This window comes from Nerophis ophidion, linkage group LG20, assembly GCF_033978795.1.
Source record: "Nerophis ophidion isolate RoL-2023_Sa linkage group LG20, RoL_Noph_v1.0, whole genome shotgun sequence".
In the NCBI taxonomy this organism is placed as follows: Eukaryota; Metazoa; Chordata; class Actinopteri; order Syngnathiformes; family Syngnathidae; genus Nerophis; species Nerophis ophidion.
The window spans coordinates 11,534,532-11,550,774 of record NC_084630.1 but is presented as its reverse complement, the minus strand read 5'-3'; the positions used below and the strand labels follow the sequence as shown (position 1 = coordinate 11,550,774).

Genomic DNA, 16,243 nt, shown 5'->3' with positions numbered 1-16,243 from the left:
GACTAAATATTTTTTTGCCCCACTGTAGATGTAAACACACAGATTTGTGTCAGCTTTGTGTTGATGACAAAGCGTATTTTTATAGTTGAGTTTATTATCAGCACATTTTCATATTTTTCTCATTACATTATGTGTTTTTGTTCCTTTTTCCTGCATTTTTATTGTCGTTTTTCTGTCTGGTTTTATTTAGAAAATATGCTGCGGGCTGCAAATTGCCCCTCGGCCACTCTTTGGACACCCTGCTTCATAACAATTCATATTTGAGAGCAATTCAAGATTGTGAACCCAAAGCCTGCACAAAGCTATCAACATGACAATTTCTCGGAGGTATAAGAACAATTCTCGCAACTTCAAAGTATTAAAAAAAAAAAAAAAGTTTTCCGAACTGGAAATGACTTATTGTGCCTTTAAGTGTTTTGCAACAATGTCCATGAAAATATATGTATTTGTCAGCAATATTAGGACAAATAGTACATCCCGTAAGTGACAGGTCCACCAAAGAGTCCCGGGACCGGCAGACTGGGCCTGGGGAAAGGGTTGGTGGGCGCCCATGCTGCCGGGGATCCCTGCATGTGCGCCGCGCCGAGGGGGAAAGGCAAGGCGAAGGCGGACAGGACGGGCTTGGAGGCCAGTTTAAACTTTTCCAGCTCGGCTTCCTGCAGTCTCTTGGCCTTGGCCCTGCGGTTCTGGAACCAGATCTTCACCTGCGTCTCCGTCAGGTTGAGGGAGCTGGAGAACTCGGCTCTCTCGGCGATGGAGAGGTACTGCTTCTGGCGGAACTTGCGCTCCAGGGCCAGCAGCTGTGAGGTAGTGAAGGGCGTGCGAGGTTTCCTGTTGTTTTTGTGTTTGCGTAAAGTACACGGAGTTGGACTCGAGCTACCTGGGAAAGACCGTGGCAAAGAGAAACACAGGTAAGTAGTATTAATAACCTTCCTATGTCGGAACCAGCGTCCTCTACAGTGGACATTCCAATTTGGTTTTATGAGGCAAAGATTCTAAATCAGTGATTCTCAACCTGTGGTACGGCAAAAAACACTTAGTTAAATATTTAAACACAGTGTTACTGTTCAAACTGGCCAAAAATATTAAATATACCGTATTTCCTTGAATTGCCGCCGGGGCGCTAATTAATTTAAAACCTCTTCTCACTCCTGCGCTTACCAAAGGCATGCGGTAAAAGTAAGCATGCGCTAATTATTTTAAAACCTCTTCTCACTCCGGCACTCACCAAAGGTATGTAGTAAAAATTTGAGTGTGATGTAAGCTTGGACCTTAAATCCTACTGAATACCTCTTAATCTTCTTCCCTTTATGCGGTTTCAAATTACTGGTATTGAAATCAGCCTCCTCCATTTTGAAAATTATGAGTTTGACCAGGAGGTAATACTAAGCATGCACTAATTATTTTAGGGAAGGCAGGCGCATACTATATGCCCTGCGGCAATTCAAGGAAATACGGTACTTGTAAAATAAAACTTCGGCCTTGTTTTTAATGACTATTTAGGCATACTACGCTACCGTATTTTAATGTTGGTCATGGTTCTTGGAGGTCCGCACAGTGGGACGATTGTGCTTTTTTTCTGAACCAAATAAATTTTCCACTACGGTGCACATTCAAGTTTGGTATTTTTCAGGCAAAGATTCTAAATCAGTGATTCTCAAATTGTGGTACGCCACAAAATCACTTAGTTAAATATTTAAACAAAGTGTTACTGTTCAAACTGGCCAAAAATATTAAATATACTTGTAAAATAAAACCTCAGCCTTGTTTGTAATGACTATTTAGGCCTACTACGCTACCGTATTTTAATGTTGGTCATGGTACTTGGAGGTGCGCACAGTGGACATTTGTGTTTTGTTTCTGAACCAAATAAATTGCCCACTACGGTGCACATTCAAGTTTAGTATTTTTCAGGCAAAGATTCTAAATCAGTTATTCTCAACCTTTGGTACGCCATAAAATCACTTAGTTAAATATTTAAACACAGTGTTACTGTTCAAACTGGTCAAAATTATTAAATATACTTGTAAAATAAAACCTCAGCCTTGTTTGTAATGACTATTTAGGCATACTACGCTACCGTATTTTAATGTTGGTCATGGTACTTGGAGGTGCGCACAGTGGACATTTGTGTTTTGTTTCTGAACCAAATAAATTGTCCACTACGGTGCACATTCAAGTTTAGTATTTTTCAGGCAAAGATTCTAAATCAGTGATTCTCAACCTTTGGTACGCCATAAAATCACTTAGTTAAATATTTAAACACAGTGTTACTGTTCAAACTGGTCAAAATGATTAAACATACTTGTAAAATAAAACTTCAGCCTTGTTTGTAATGACTATTTAGGCATACTACGCTACCATATTTTAATGTTGGTCATGGTACTTGGAGGTGCGCACAGTGGACATTTGTGTTTTGTTTCTGAACCAAATAAATTGTCCACTGCGGTGCACATTCAAATGTTGTATTTTTGAGGCAAAGATTCTAAATCAGTGATTCTCAACCTGTGGTACGCCATAAAATCACTTAGTTAAATATTTAAACACAGTGTTACTGTTCAAACTGGTCAAAATTATTAAATATACTTGTAAAATAAAACCTCAGCCTTGTTTGTAATGACTATTTAGGCATACTACGCTACCATATTTTAACGTTTGTCATGGTACTTGGAGGTGCGCACAGTGGACATTTGTGTTTTGTTTCTGAACCAAATAAATTGCCCACTACGGTGCACATTCAAGTTTAGTATTTTTCAGGCAAAGATTCTAAATCAGTGATTCTCAACCTTTGGTACGCCATAAAATCACTTACTTAAATATTTAAACACAGTGTTACTGTTCAAACTGGTCAAAATTATTAAATATACTTGTAAAATAAAACCTCAACCTTGTTTTTAATGACTTTTTAGGCATACTACGCTACCGTATTTTAATGTTGGTCATGGTACTTGGAGGTGGGCACAGTGGACATTTGTGTTTTGTTTCTGAACCAAATAAATTATCCACTACAGTGGACATTCAAATTTAGTATTTTTCAGGCAAAGATTTTAAATCAGTGATTCTCAACCTGTGGTACGCCAGTTGGTTACATATTTAAACACAGTGTTACTGTTCAAACTGTATGTTACATTGGGCAAATATATTAAATATACTTGTAAAATAAAACCTCGGCCTTGTTTTTTTAATGACTATTTAGTAGGAGTGTAACGGTACACAATTTCGGTTCGGTACGTACCTCGATTCAGAGGTCACAGTTCGGTTCATTTTCGGTACAGTAAGAAAACAACAAAATATACATTTTTTTGGTTATTTATTTACTAAATTTGAAAAATCTTCCACCAAAAATATTTTTCTTAGTGGAATATTTGATGTGAAGTAATCGGAAACTTGGATAGGTCAATAATTCATAATAACATTGATTTTGATTCAATATTATGTTTTGAGTAATGACAGTTTGAAATAAAATAAAAACAACTTTGTTTTATTCGTCAACATTGCAACTTTTTCTAAATTACATTTATCCTTTAAGCTTTTTTATTTCACTTTTGTTTATGTTTTATGTATATTTATTTATGCGGCGTGGCGCAGTGGAATAGTGGCCGTGCGCAACCCGAGGGTCCCTGGTTCAAATCCCACCTAGTACCACCCTCATCACATCCGTTGTGTCCTGAGCAAGACACTTCACCCTTGCTCCTGATGGGTGCTGGTTGGCGCCTTGCATGGCAGCTCCCTCCGTCAGTGTGTGAATGTGTGTGTGAATGGGTAAATGTGGAAGTAATGTCAAAGCGCTTTGAGTACCTTGAAGGTAGAAAAGCGCTATACAAGTACAACCCATTTATCATTTATTTATTTTAATAGTATTTGGGGATAGGTTGATTGGCAACACTAAATTGGCCCTAGTGTGTGAATGTGAGTGTGAATGTTGTCTGTCTATCTGTGTTGGCCCTGTGATGAGGTGGCGACTTGTCCAGGGTGTACCCCGCCTTCCGCCCGATTGAGGCTGAGATAGGCGCCAGCGCCCCCCGCGACCCCAAAAAGGGAATAAGCGGTAGAAAATGGATGGATGAATGGATTAATAGTATTTTTAGAATGTGCGGTGGGCCTTTAAAACATTAGCTGTGGGCCACAAATGGCCTCTGGGGCACATTTTTGACACCCCTGCTATAGACAATAAAAAATAAAATCTGATAAATCTATGGGAAAAAAGCAGAACCTGGCGACGCATGCGTGTTCATCATAACTCTCTCGCTCTATCTGTCTCTGCCCCTTCCTCACGAAAATTGCTGCGCACAATTTGTTTTGTTTCTAACCCCTTCTTAACTCTGAACGTACATTGAAAATACACGCAACCCTACCTTAAAATGACATGTGAGGCATTTAAGAAATTCCACCCGGACAGCCCCGCAAAAGAGGACATATCTGGTGAAAAGAGGCTGCTAGCATGCCGTGTTTTTTTTTTTTTTTTGGATTGATTTCAACTTTTCTTTTAGTAGATTAGTAGATTGCACAGTACAGTACATATTCCGTACAATTGACCACTAAATAGTTACACCCGAATAAGTTTTTCAACTTGTTTAAGTCGGGGTCCATGTCAATCAATTCATGGTGCCTCGGTGTGCATTATTTACACAACGTGCGGTGCGCTACTTAATATGTCCGTGTGGAACTCGTTCGGTACGCCTCCGAACCGAACCGAAACCCCCGTACCGAAACGGTTCAATACAAATACACGTACTGTTACACCCCTACTGTTTAGGCATACTACGCTACCGTATTTTAATGTTGGTCATGGTACTTGGAGGTGCGTTCATTGATGTTCTAATTAATGTAGGTCATTTCACCAACAAGAATGATCCAATAAATGTGTTTTATTAATAAACAATTATGAATCATTTACAGAGCTAAGTAGTATTAATAACCCTCCTAGGTGGAAACCAGTGTCCTTTATAGTGGATATTTGTGTTTTGTTTCCGAACCAAATAAATTGTTCACTACGGTGGACATTCAAATTTAGTATTTTCGAGGCAAAGACTCTAAATGAATGATTCTCAACCTGTGGCACGCCAAAAAAATCAGTTAAATTTTAAACAGTGTAACTGTTCAAACTGGCCAAAAATATTAGATATACTTGTAAAATAAAACCTTGGCCTTGTTTTTAATGACTATTTAGGCATACTAAGCGACCGTATTTTAATGCTGGTCATGGTACTTGGAGGTGCGTTCACTGCTGTTCTAATTAATGTAGGTCATTTCACCAACAAGAATGATCCAATAAATGTGTTTTATTAAAAAAAAATTATGAGTCATTTACAGAGGTAAGTAGTATTAATAACGCTCCTACGTGGAAACCAGCGTCCTCTACTGTGGACATTTGTGTTTTGTTTCTGAACCAAATAAATTGTTCACTACGGTGGACATTCAAATTTAGTATTTTTGAGGCAAAGATTCTAAATGAATGATTCTCAACCTGTGGCACGCCCAAAAAATCAGTTAAATATTTAAACACAGTGTTACTGTTCAAACTGGCCAAAAATTTAGATATACTTGTAAAATAAAACCTTGGCCTTTGTTTTTAATGACTATTTAGGCATACTAAGCGACCGTATTTTAATGCTGGTCATGGTACTTGGAAGTGCGTTGATTGCTGTTCTAAATAATGTAGGTCATTTCACCAACAAGAATGATCCAATAAATGTGTTTTATTAATAAAAAATTATGAGTCATTTACAGAGGCTCCTACGTGGAAACCAGCGTCCTCTACTGTGGACATTTGTGTTTTGTTTCTGAACCAAATAAATTGTCCACTACAGTGGACATTCAAATTTAGTATTTTTGAGGCAAATATTCTAAATGAAAAGATTCTCAACCTGTGGTACGCCACTTGGTTAAATATTTAAACACAGTGTTACTGTTTAAACTGTGTATATGTTACAGTGGCCAAAAAATATTGAATATACTTGTTAAATGTACGCTCGGCCTTGTTTTTAATGACTATTTAGGCATACTACGCTACCTTATTTTAATGTTGGTCATGGTACTTGGAGGTGGGGAAACCACTGCTGTTCTAAATAATGTAGGTCATTTAGCATAGCTGTATAGTCACTCGCCGTACAGCAATAGATGATATCTGTCTATTACCTGACCACTTCTTTGTTAGCCACCTCTCTTTGTTTACAATGTATATTTTCTGCTCGATCAACTCTATATTTTATGTTGCAGCTGTTACATACACTGTAATATTTGATTGATGGATTAAGAATTTTATTGACATCTCAAATAATTGAATCCAAACGAAAAATGGATGGCACAAAGAGCCAAAAGGCTTGTTTCCATTGTGGTCCATTACATATTAATCACATTTGACCCATTCAATAATAAAAAGGTATACTATCTGTAACATGTATATCAAAAAAATGCAAAAAATAAAAATAAAAAGGGGAAATTATGTACATATACACAGTATACATGTCAGGAGATTTGAATAACAATATATACAAACAAATGGGTTGGATATATACACTATGTACATGAAATATTGCATATTGTAATTGTTGTATATTGTATATCCATCCATCCATTTACTACCGCTTATCCCTTTTGGGCCTATCTCAGCTGTATTCGGGCGGAAGTTGGGGTACACCCTTGAAAAGTCACCACCTCATCGCAGGGCCAACACAGATAGATAATATAATATATTAGTATATATCATGTACTGTATATATAATATTTAAATAGTACACATGTTATATTTCATATTGCTACTAAGGTACACTTTTAGTCGACTTTATACCTGCAATATCCTTTCCATCTTTACCCTTTCCATCCTTTGTGACTGAGGTACTGTGTGGAACAATTTCCCTTTGTGGATTATTAAAGTTTGTCTAAGTCTAGGTCTAAATATTGCATATATGTCATATTGCTACTACGGTACATTTTTAGGCTTCTTTATACATGCATTATCCTTTCCATCCTTACACCTTCCATCCTTTGTAACTGAGCTACTGTGTGGAACAATTTCCCTTTGTGGATTATTAAAGTTTGTCTAAGTCTAGGTCTAAATATTGCATATATGTCATATTGCTACTACGGTACATTTTTAGACTTCTTTATACATGCATTATCCTTTCCATCCTTACACCTTCCATCCTTTGTAATTGAGCTACTGTGTGGAACAATTTCCCTTGTGGATTATTAAAGTTTGTCTAAGTCTAAATATTACATATATGTTATTTTGCTACTTCGGTAAATTTTTAGTCTACTTTATACTTGATTCATCCTTTCCATCCTTACACTTTCTAGCCTTTGTAACTGAGCTACTGTGTGGAACAATTTCCCTTGTGGATTATTAAAGTTTGTCTAAGTCTAAATATTACATATATGTTATTTTGCTACTTCGGTACATTTTTAGTCTACTTTATACCTGATTCATCCTTTCCATCCTTACACTTTCTAGCCTTTGTAACTGAGCTACTGTGTGGAACAATTTCCCTTTGTGGATTATTAAAGTTTGTCCATGTATAAGTCTAAATATTACATATATGTTATATTCCTACTACGGTACACTTTTTGTCTACTTTATACCTGCATTATCCTTTCCATTCTTACACTTTACATCATTTGTAACTGAATAACTGTGTGTTTTTTTTTTAATCATTGGGAAGTTTATTGACATTTTAAAGAATGTAATCCATGTAATGTAATGCTTTAAAAAGACAAATTGATGGCTCAAAAAGCCAAAAGGCTTTTTTCCATTGTGGTTCTTTACATATTCATCACATTTGATACATTCAATAATACAAGATATATAACCTGTAACATGTATATAAAAAACATGTTAAAACAAATTATAAATGATGTGAATAAATAAAGTACTATCTATCTATCTAATCTATCTGTCAGGTGATTAGAAGAACAATATATACAAAAAATGTGTGTGTGTGTGGGGGGGGGGGGGGGGGGGTGCACACACTGTGTACATGACTATGCACATGTTGACTCCAATAGTGTGCAAAACAGAATGAGAAAATATATATACAGGGTACACTATAACCACATATAAACCAGCTTGATGCTTCAAAGAGTTGCTGGGGATCAAATTTGGTTCAGATTAGGTATAGTTTGAGCTGAGCTGAGTGGAACAATTTCCCTTTTGGATTATTAAAGTTTGTGTAAGTCTAAATATTACATATATGTTATATTGCTACTACGGTATAGTTTTAGTGTACTTCATACCTGCATTATTCTTTCCATCCCTACACTTTCCAACTGAGCTACTGTGTGGAACCATTTCCCTATGTGGATAATCAACGTTCGTCTAAGTCTCAGTCTTACATATATGCTATATTGCTATAATGGAACATTTGTAGTCTACTTCATACCTGCATTATCCTTTCCATCCTTTGTAACTGAGTTACTGTGTGGAACAATTTATTTTGTGGATTATTAACGTTTGTCTAAGTTTAAGTCTAAATAATACATATATGTTATATTGCTACTACGGTACATTTTCAGTCTACTTTATACCTTCATTATCCTTTCCATCCTTACACTTCACTTCACTTTGTAACTGAGCTTCTGTGTGTGTGTTTTTTTGATTGATTGGGAAGTTTATTGACATCTTAAAGAATTGAATCCATGTAATGCTTTAAAAAGGCAAATGGATGGCACAAAGAGCCAAAGGGCTTGTTTCTACTGTGGTTCATTAAATATTCATCACATTTGATACATTCAGTAATACAAGATATATAACCTTTAACATATATATACAAAATTACGTAAAACAAATGATAAATTAGGTACATATACACAGTATTCATGTCAGGTGATTAGAAAAACAATATATACAAAAAATGTGTGTGTAGGGGGGATACACACACTATGTACATGACGCTACGTACATGATTATGCACATGTTGACTCCAAGAGTGTGCAAAACAGAATGAAAAAATATATATACACTATAACCACAAATAAACTTGCTTTGAAGAGTTGCTGGGGATCAAATTTGGTTCAGATCAGGTAGAGGTTGAGCTGAGCTGAGTGGAACAATTTCCCTTTTGGATTATTAAAGTTTATCTAAGTCAAAGTCTAAATATTACATAGATGTTATATTGCTACTATGGTACATTTTTAGTCTACTTTATATCTGCTTTATACTTTCTATTCTTACACTTTCCATCCTTTGTAACTGAGCTACTGTGTGGAACAATTTATTTTGTTGATTATAAACATTTGTCTAAGTTTAAGTCTAAATATTACATATATGTTATATTGCTACTACGGTACATTTTTAGTCTACTTTATAACTGCTTAATCCTTTCCATCCTTACACTTTCCATTCTTTGTGGCTGAGCTACTGTGTGGAACAATTTCCCTTTGTGGATTATTAAAGTTTGTCTAAGTCTAAATCTAAATATTACATATATGTTATATTGCTACTACGGTACATTTTTAGTCTACTTTATAACTGCTTTATCCTTTCCATCCTTACACTTTCCATCCCTTGTAATTAAGCTACTGTGTGGAACAATTTCCCTTTGTGGATTATTAAAGTTTGTCTAAGTCTAAGTCTAAATATTACATATATGTTATATTGCTACTACGGTACATTTTTAGTGTACTTCATACCTGCACTATCCTTTCCATCCTTACACGTTCCATACCTTTTAATTGAGCTACTGTGTGGAACAATTTCCCTTTGTGGATTATTAAAGTTTGTGTAAGTCTATGTCTAAATATTACATATATGTTATATTGCTACTACGGTACATTTTTAGTCTACTTTGTACCTGCATTATCCTTTCAATCCTTTGTAACTGAGCTACTGTGTGGAACAATTTCGCTTTGTGGATCATTAAAGTTTGTCTAAGTCTAAGTCTAAATATTACGTATATGTTATATTGCTACCACAGTACATATTTAGTCTACTTCATACCTGCATTATCCTTTCAATCCTTACAAATTCCATTCTTTATAACTGAGCAACTGTGTGGAACAATTGCCTCTTGTGGATTATTAAACTTTGTGTCAGTCTAAATCTAAATATTACATGTTATATTGCTACAACGGTACATTTTTAGTGTACTTTATACCTGCTTTATCCTTTCCATCCCTTGTAATTGAGCTACTGTGTAGAACAATTTATTTTGTGGATTATTAATGTTTCTCTAAATTTAAGTCTAAATATCACGTGTATCTTATATTGCTACTACGGTACATTTTTAATCTACTTCATACCTGCATTATCCTTTCTATCTTTACACTTTCCATCCCTTGTAACTGAGCTACTGTGTGGAACTATTTAATTTGTGGATTATTAACGTTTGTCTAGTTTAAGTCTAAATATTACGTAAACCGTATTTTCTTGAATTGCCGCAGGGCATATAGTATGCGACTGCCTTGAATTACTGCCGGGTCAAACTCGCTTTCCAAAATAATTAGCGCATGCTTAGTATTACCGCCTGGTCAAACTCGTGACATCACGAGTGACACTTCCCCTGTCATCATTTTCAAAATGGAGGAGGCTGATTTCAATACCGGTAATTTGTTTACTTTATAAATGCATTATCCTTTCCATCCTTACACCTTCCATCCCTTGTAATTAAGCTACTGTGTGGAACAATTTCCCTTTGTGTATTATTAAAGTTTGTCTAAGTCTAAATCTAAATATTACATAAATGTTATATTGCTACGACGGTACATGTTTAATCTACTTTATACCTGCTTTATCCTTTCCATTCTTTGTAACAGAGCTACTATGTGGAACAATTTTCCCTTTGTGGATTATTAAAGTTTGTCTCAGTCTAAATCTAAATATTACATGTTATATTACTACTATGGTACATTTTTAGTGTACTTTATACCTGTATTATCCTTTCCATCCTTACACTTTCCATCCCTTGAAATTGAGCTACTGTGTGGAACAATTTATTTCGTGGATCATTAAAGTTTGTCTAAGTTTAAGTCTAAATATTACATATATGTTATATTGCTACTATGGTACATTTTTAGTCTACTTCATACCTGCATTATCCTTTCCATCTTTACACGTTCCATCCCTTGTATGCTACTACGGTACATTTTTAGTCTACTTCATACCTGCATTATCCTTTCCATCTTTACACGTTCCATCCCTTGTAGTTGAGCTACTGTGTGGAAAAATTTCCCTTTGTGGATTATTAAAGTTTGTGTAAGTCTAAATCTAAATATTAGATATATGTTATATTGCTACTACGGTACATTTTTGGTCTACTTTATACCTGCATTATCCTTTCCATCTTTTGTAACTGAGCTACTGTGTGGAACAATTTCCCTTTGTGGATCATTAACGTTTGTCTAAGTTTAAGTCTAAATATTACGTATATGTTATATTGCTACCACGGTACGTTTTTAATCTACTTCATACCAGCATTATCTTTTCCATTCCTACACTTTCCATTTTTGTGTAACTGAGATACTGTGTGGAACAATTTTCTTTTGTGGATTATTAAAGTTTGTCTAAGTCTAAGTGTAAATATTACATATATGTTATATTGCTACTACGGTACATTTTTAGTCTACTTTATACCTGCTTTATCCTTTCCATTTTTACACTTTCCATTCCTTGTAATTGAGCTACTGTGTGTAACAATTTATTTTGTGGATTATTATTGTTTGTCTAAATTTAAGTCTAAATAATACATATATGTTATATTGCTACTACGGTATACCTACTTTATCCTTTCCATCTTTACACTTTCCATCCCTGTAATTGAGCAACTGTGTGGAACAATTTATTTTGTGCATTATTAACATTTGTCTAAATTTAAGTCTAAATATTATGTATACGTTATATTGCTACTACTGTACATTTTTAGTCTACTTCATATGTGGAACAATTTTCTTTTGTGGATTATTAAAGTTTGTCTAAGTCTAAGTGTAAATATTACATATATGTTATATTGCTACTACGGTACATTTTTAGTCTACTTTATACCTGCTTTATCCTTTCCATTTTTACACTTTCCATTCCTTGTAATTGAGCTACTGTGTGGAACAATTTATTTTGTGGATTATTATTGTTTGTCTAAATTCAAGTCTAAATAATACATGTATGTTATATTGCTACTACGGTATACCTACTTTATCCTTTCCATCTTTACACTTTCCATCCCTGTAATTGAGCTACTGTGTGGAACAATTTATTTTGTGCATTATTAACATTTGTCTAAATTTAAGTCTAAATATTACGTATACGTTATATTGCTACTACGGTACATTTTTAGTCTACTTCATATGTGGAACAATTTTCTTTTGTGGATTATTAAAGTGTGTCTAAGTCTAAGTGTAAATATTACATATATGTTATATTGCTACTAAGGTACATTTTTAGTCTACTTTATACCTGCTTTATCCTTTCCATTTTTTCACTTTCCATTCCTTGTAATTGAGCTACTGTGTGGAACAATTTATTTTGTGGATCATTATTGTTTGTCTAAATTTAAGTCTAAATAATACATATATGTTATATTGCTACTACGGTATACCTACTTTATCCTTTCCATCTTTACACTTTCCATCCCTATAATTGAGCTACTGTGTGGAACAATTTATTTTGTGCATTATTAACATTTGTCTAAATTTAAGTCTAAATATTATGTATACGTTATATTGCTACTACTGTACATTTTTAGTCTACTTCATACCTGCTTTATCCTTTCCATCCTTACACTTTCCATCCCTGTAATTGAGCTACTGTGTGGAACAATTTATTTTGTGGATTATTAACAAATGTCTAAATTTAAGTCTAAATATTATGTATACGTTATATTGCTACTACTGTACATTTTTAGTCTACTTCATACCTGCTTTATCCTTTCCATCCTTACACTTTCCATTCTTTGTAGCTACTGTGTGGAACAATTTCCCCTTGAGGATCAACAAAGTTTGACTCAGTCTAAGTTTAATTTCACCAATAAGAATGATTCATATGAGTTGAGATAATTATGAATAGTGAAGTGAATTATATTTATATAGCGCTTTTTCTCTAGTGACTCAAAGCGCTTTACAAAGTGAAACCCAATATCTAATTTTTTACATTTAAACCAGTGTGGGTGGCACTGGGAGCAGGTGGGTAAAGTGTCTTGCCCAAGGACACAACGGCAGTGACTAGGATGGCGGAAGCGGGAATCGAACCTGCAACCCTCAAGTTGCTACCAACCGAGCTATACCGCCCCAATAAAAGTGTTTGATCAAAAAACATTTTAAAACACACTTTTTAATTCATCATCACAATTTATTGTCGAGGCTAATCTGAATACTTACGAGAGTTAGTCGAGAAGGAGTTCGCCTGGAACCAAGTGCTCTGCTCTTTATCGCCAAAGTTGGGACCGGTGTCCCCCGCGGAGCCGCCGCTGCAAACGGCCTCCGCGTAAAAAGTCCTCGGAGAAAAGTGCGCGCTCTTCCCGGTCGGCAGCGGACTCCGACAGGTGCTTTTTTGCTTGGAAATCAAAGCCTCGACGCTGAACGGGAGGATCGTCCGGTGCTTCTCCGTCGGCGTGGCGTCCGGCTCGGGAGCCTCGGCGTCCGCCTCCTCCTTGGGATGAAGAAGCGCCTTGGCGTCTGGGAGCGGGGAGTCCTGTGTTGGGTTCATGGTTGGACGCGAGGCGAGGCGGCCATGCACCTCCCGCTGGGAAGGAATGGAGTGCGGAGGATGATGCGTTCACTGACCGATGCGCGGCTCGCAATTGGGAACTTTTACGCACGGGACAGGACCGGAGCGTCTATAAGAGGAAGGGGTGTGTTCCCACTCCTCGGCCCCGCCAATCAGCTCGGTAATTTGGGGGTCAAAGCGCGGTTTTGATTGGCCCGCTGCCTTCTAAGGAAACATCAAGAGACCTTTTGAAAGGAAGGGGTAGTTCATCATACAGACCCCATGCCGGGAGAGGCCATTCATGGCCCTCACAAAGTAGCTTGAACCAATTTTAGCGTCATTAAGCGGTGGGGAAGATTCTACACCAAAGTATGGCCCAGGGGACATTTGCAGCCTGCAGCTTTTTTTTTTTTTTTTTTTAGTTGGTTGTTTTTATTTGTCCTCAGCAGAGGTGGGTAGAGTAGCCAGAAATTGTACTCAAGTAAGAGTACTGTTACTTTAGAGATTCATTACTCAAGTAAAAGTAATGAGTAGTCACCCAAATATTTACTTAAGTAAAAGTAAAAAGTATGTTGTGAAAAAACTACTCAAGTACTGAGTAACTGATGAGTAACCAGTTCGTTTAATGATTCCAGCAACAAATAATGCACAAAAACATAAAAATAGCGATGAGCAAATTCAGAGCCAGGAATATCTCTTAAGCAACTAAAACAATATTATATATTAAATAATAATACATTAAAATAAAAAAAAATGAAGGCAAATTGAGCCACAATGACTTAACAGCACCATAGGCTCAGTAGGCATTGATTGATTGATTGAAACTTTTATTAGTAGATTGCACAGTACAGTACATATTCCGTACAATTGACCACTAAATGGTAACACCCGAATAAGTTTTTCAACGTTTATCAATTACTTAATAAATGACCAAGTCGAGGTGATCTACCTCATATATACATACACACACACATCATTTATACACACACACATATATATATATATATATATATATACATAGATAGATAGATAGATAGATAGTACTTTATTGATTCCTTCAGGAGAGTTCCTTCAGGAAAATAAAAAAAAATACCTATATACATACCTATATATACAGTATATAATTTATATTTATTTTACAGTATATAATTTATATTTATTTATTTTGCGGTTTTTGTTGACATGTTAAAGGTGTTTTAATGAATATACATGCATGTTTAACATATAGATTCCTATCTTTAATGAAGACAAGAATATAAGTTGGTGTATTACCTGATTCTGATGACTTGCATTGATTGGAATCAGACAGTATAGTGCTGATAACGTCTCGGTTTTCAAAATGGAGGAGAAAAAAAGTTCCTCCTTCCTGTCCAATACCACATGAAAGTCGTTGGTTTTTGGCATCTTATTTGTCCAGCTTCCATATTCGTTTTTATACACTTTACAAGAAATACATTGGCGGCAAACTCCGTAGTTTGCTAGTTTGTTTGCGCTGGCTTTCGGAGACTCTTATTTTGTTAGCGCAGGCGCGATGGAGCGGCGCTTTTATTGTGAAGACAGGAACTGTGTGATCAGTCTTTAGGCTGTGACGGGAAGTACGGTTGAAATAAAAAGTGTCTTTTTTCCTTTACACTTTTGATTGATTGGTTGATTGATTGAAACTTTTATTAGTAGATTGCACAGTACAGTACATATTCCGTACAATTGACCACTAAATGGTAACACCCCAATAAGTTTTTCATCATGTCGGGTTCTACGTGAGACGGTCACGTGACCGCCTGGCTCTGTTTGATTGGTCCAACGTCACCAGTGACTGCATTTGATTGGTGAAACGCAAGCATGCGTAGTTCCTACTTTGAATGCGTGTCTGACAAAATCAAAACAAACAAAGCGTGCATTAAGAGATCGGTAAAAAAAAAAAAAAAGTAGCGAGTAGCGACCTGATTGCAGATAAATGGAGCGGAGTAAAAGTAGTGTTCCTTCTCTATAAATATACTCAAGTAAAAGTAAAAGTATGTTGCATAAAAACTACTCTTAGAAGTACAATTTATCCCAAAAGTTACTCAAGTAGATGTAACGGAGTAAATGTAGCGCGTTACTACCCACCTCTGGTCCTCAGCATATTTGCAAATGGAAAATTAAATAGAATAGAAAATAATAGAATAGAACAGGGGTCGGGAACCTTTTTGGTTGAGAGAGCCATGAAAGCCAAATATTTTAAAATGTATTTCCGTGAGAGCCATATAATATTTTTTTTAACACTTAACACAACTAAATGTGTGCATTTTTAAGTAAGGCCATAACATTTTTAGAGTATAATAAGTCTCTCATTCGTTTTAATAAAATTGTTATCCTGAAGCTAAACAACAATAAATAAAATATTTCTTACCATTAATGCGGCTTCACGGTGGGAGAGGGGTTAGTGCGTCTGCCTCACAATACGAAGGTCCTGCAGTCCTGGGTTCAAATCCAGGCTCGGGTTGCGTGGGTTCCCTCCGGGTACTCCGGCTTCCTCCCACTTCCAAAGACATGCACCTGGGGATAGGTTGATTGGCAACATTAAATTGGCCCTAGTGTGTGAATGTGAGTGTGAATGTTGTCTGTCTATCTGTG

The 16,243-nt window shown here is 35.9% G+C and overlaps 1 protein-coding gene across 1 annotated transcript; it reads right to left on the bottom strand.

The window, feature by feature from the left end:
• LOC133538574 (homeobox protein MSX-2-like) lies at positions 1-13,722 on the bottom strand. Its single transcript, XM_061880227.1, has 2 exons — positions 13,303-13,722; positions 1-880 (listed from the first exon to the last, which is right to left on the bottom strand). The coding sequence occupies exons 1-2, from the start codon at positions 13,628-13,630 to the stop codon at positions 459-461; spliced, it is 750 nt and encodes a 249-aa protein (XP_061736211.1). The 5' UTR covers positions 13,631-13,722; the 3' UTR covers positions 1-458.
• Between the last annotated feature and the right edge of the window lie 2,521 nt (positions 13,723-16,243).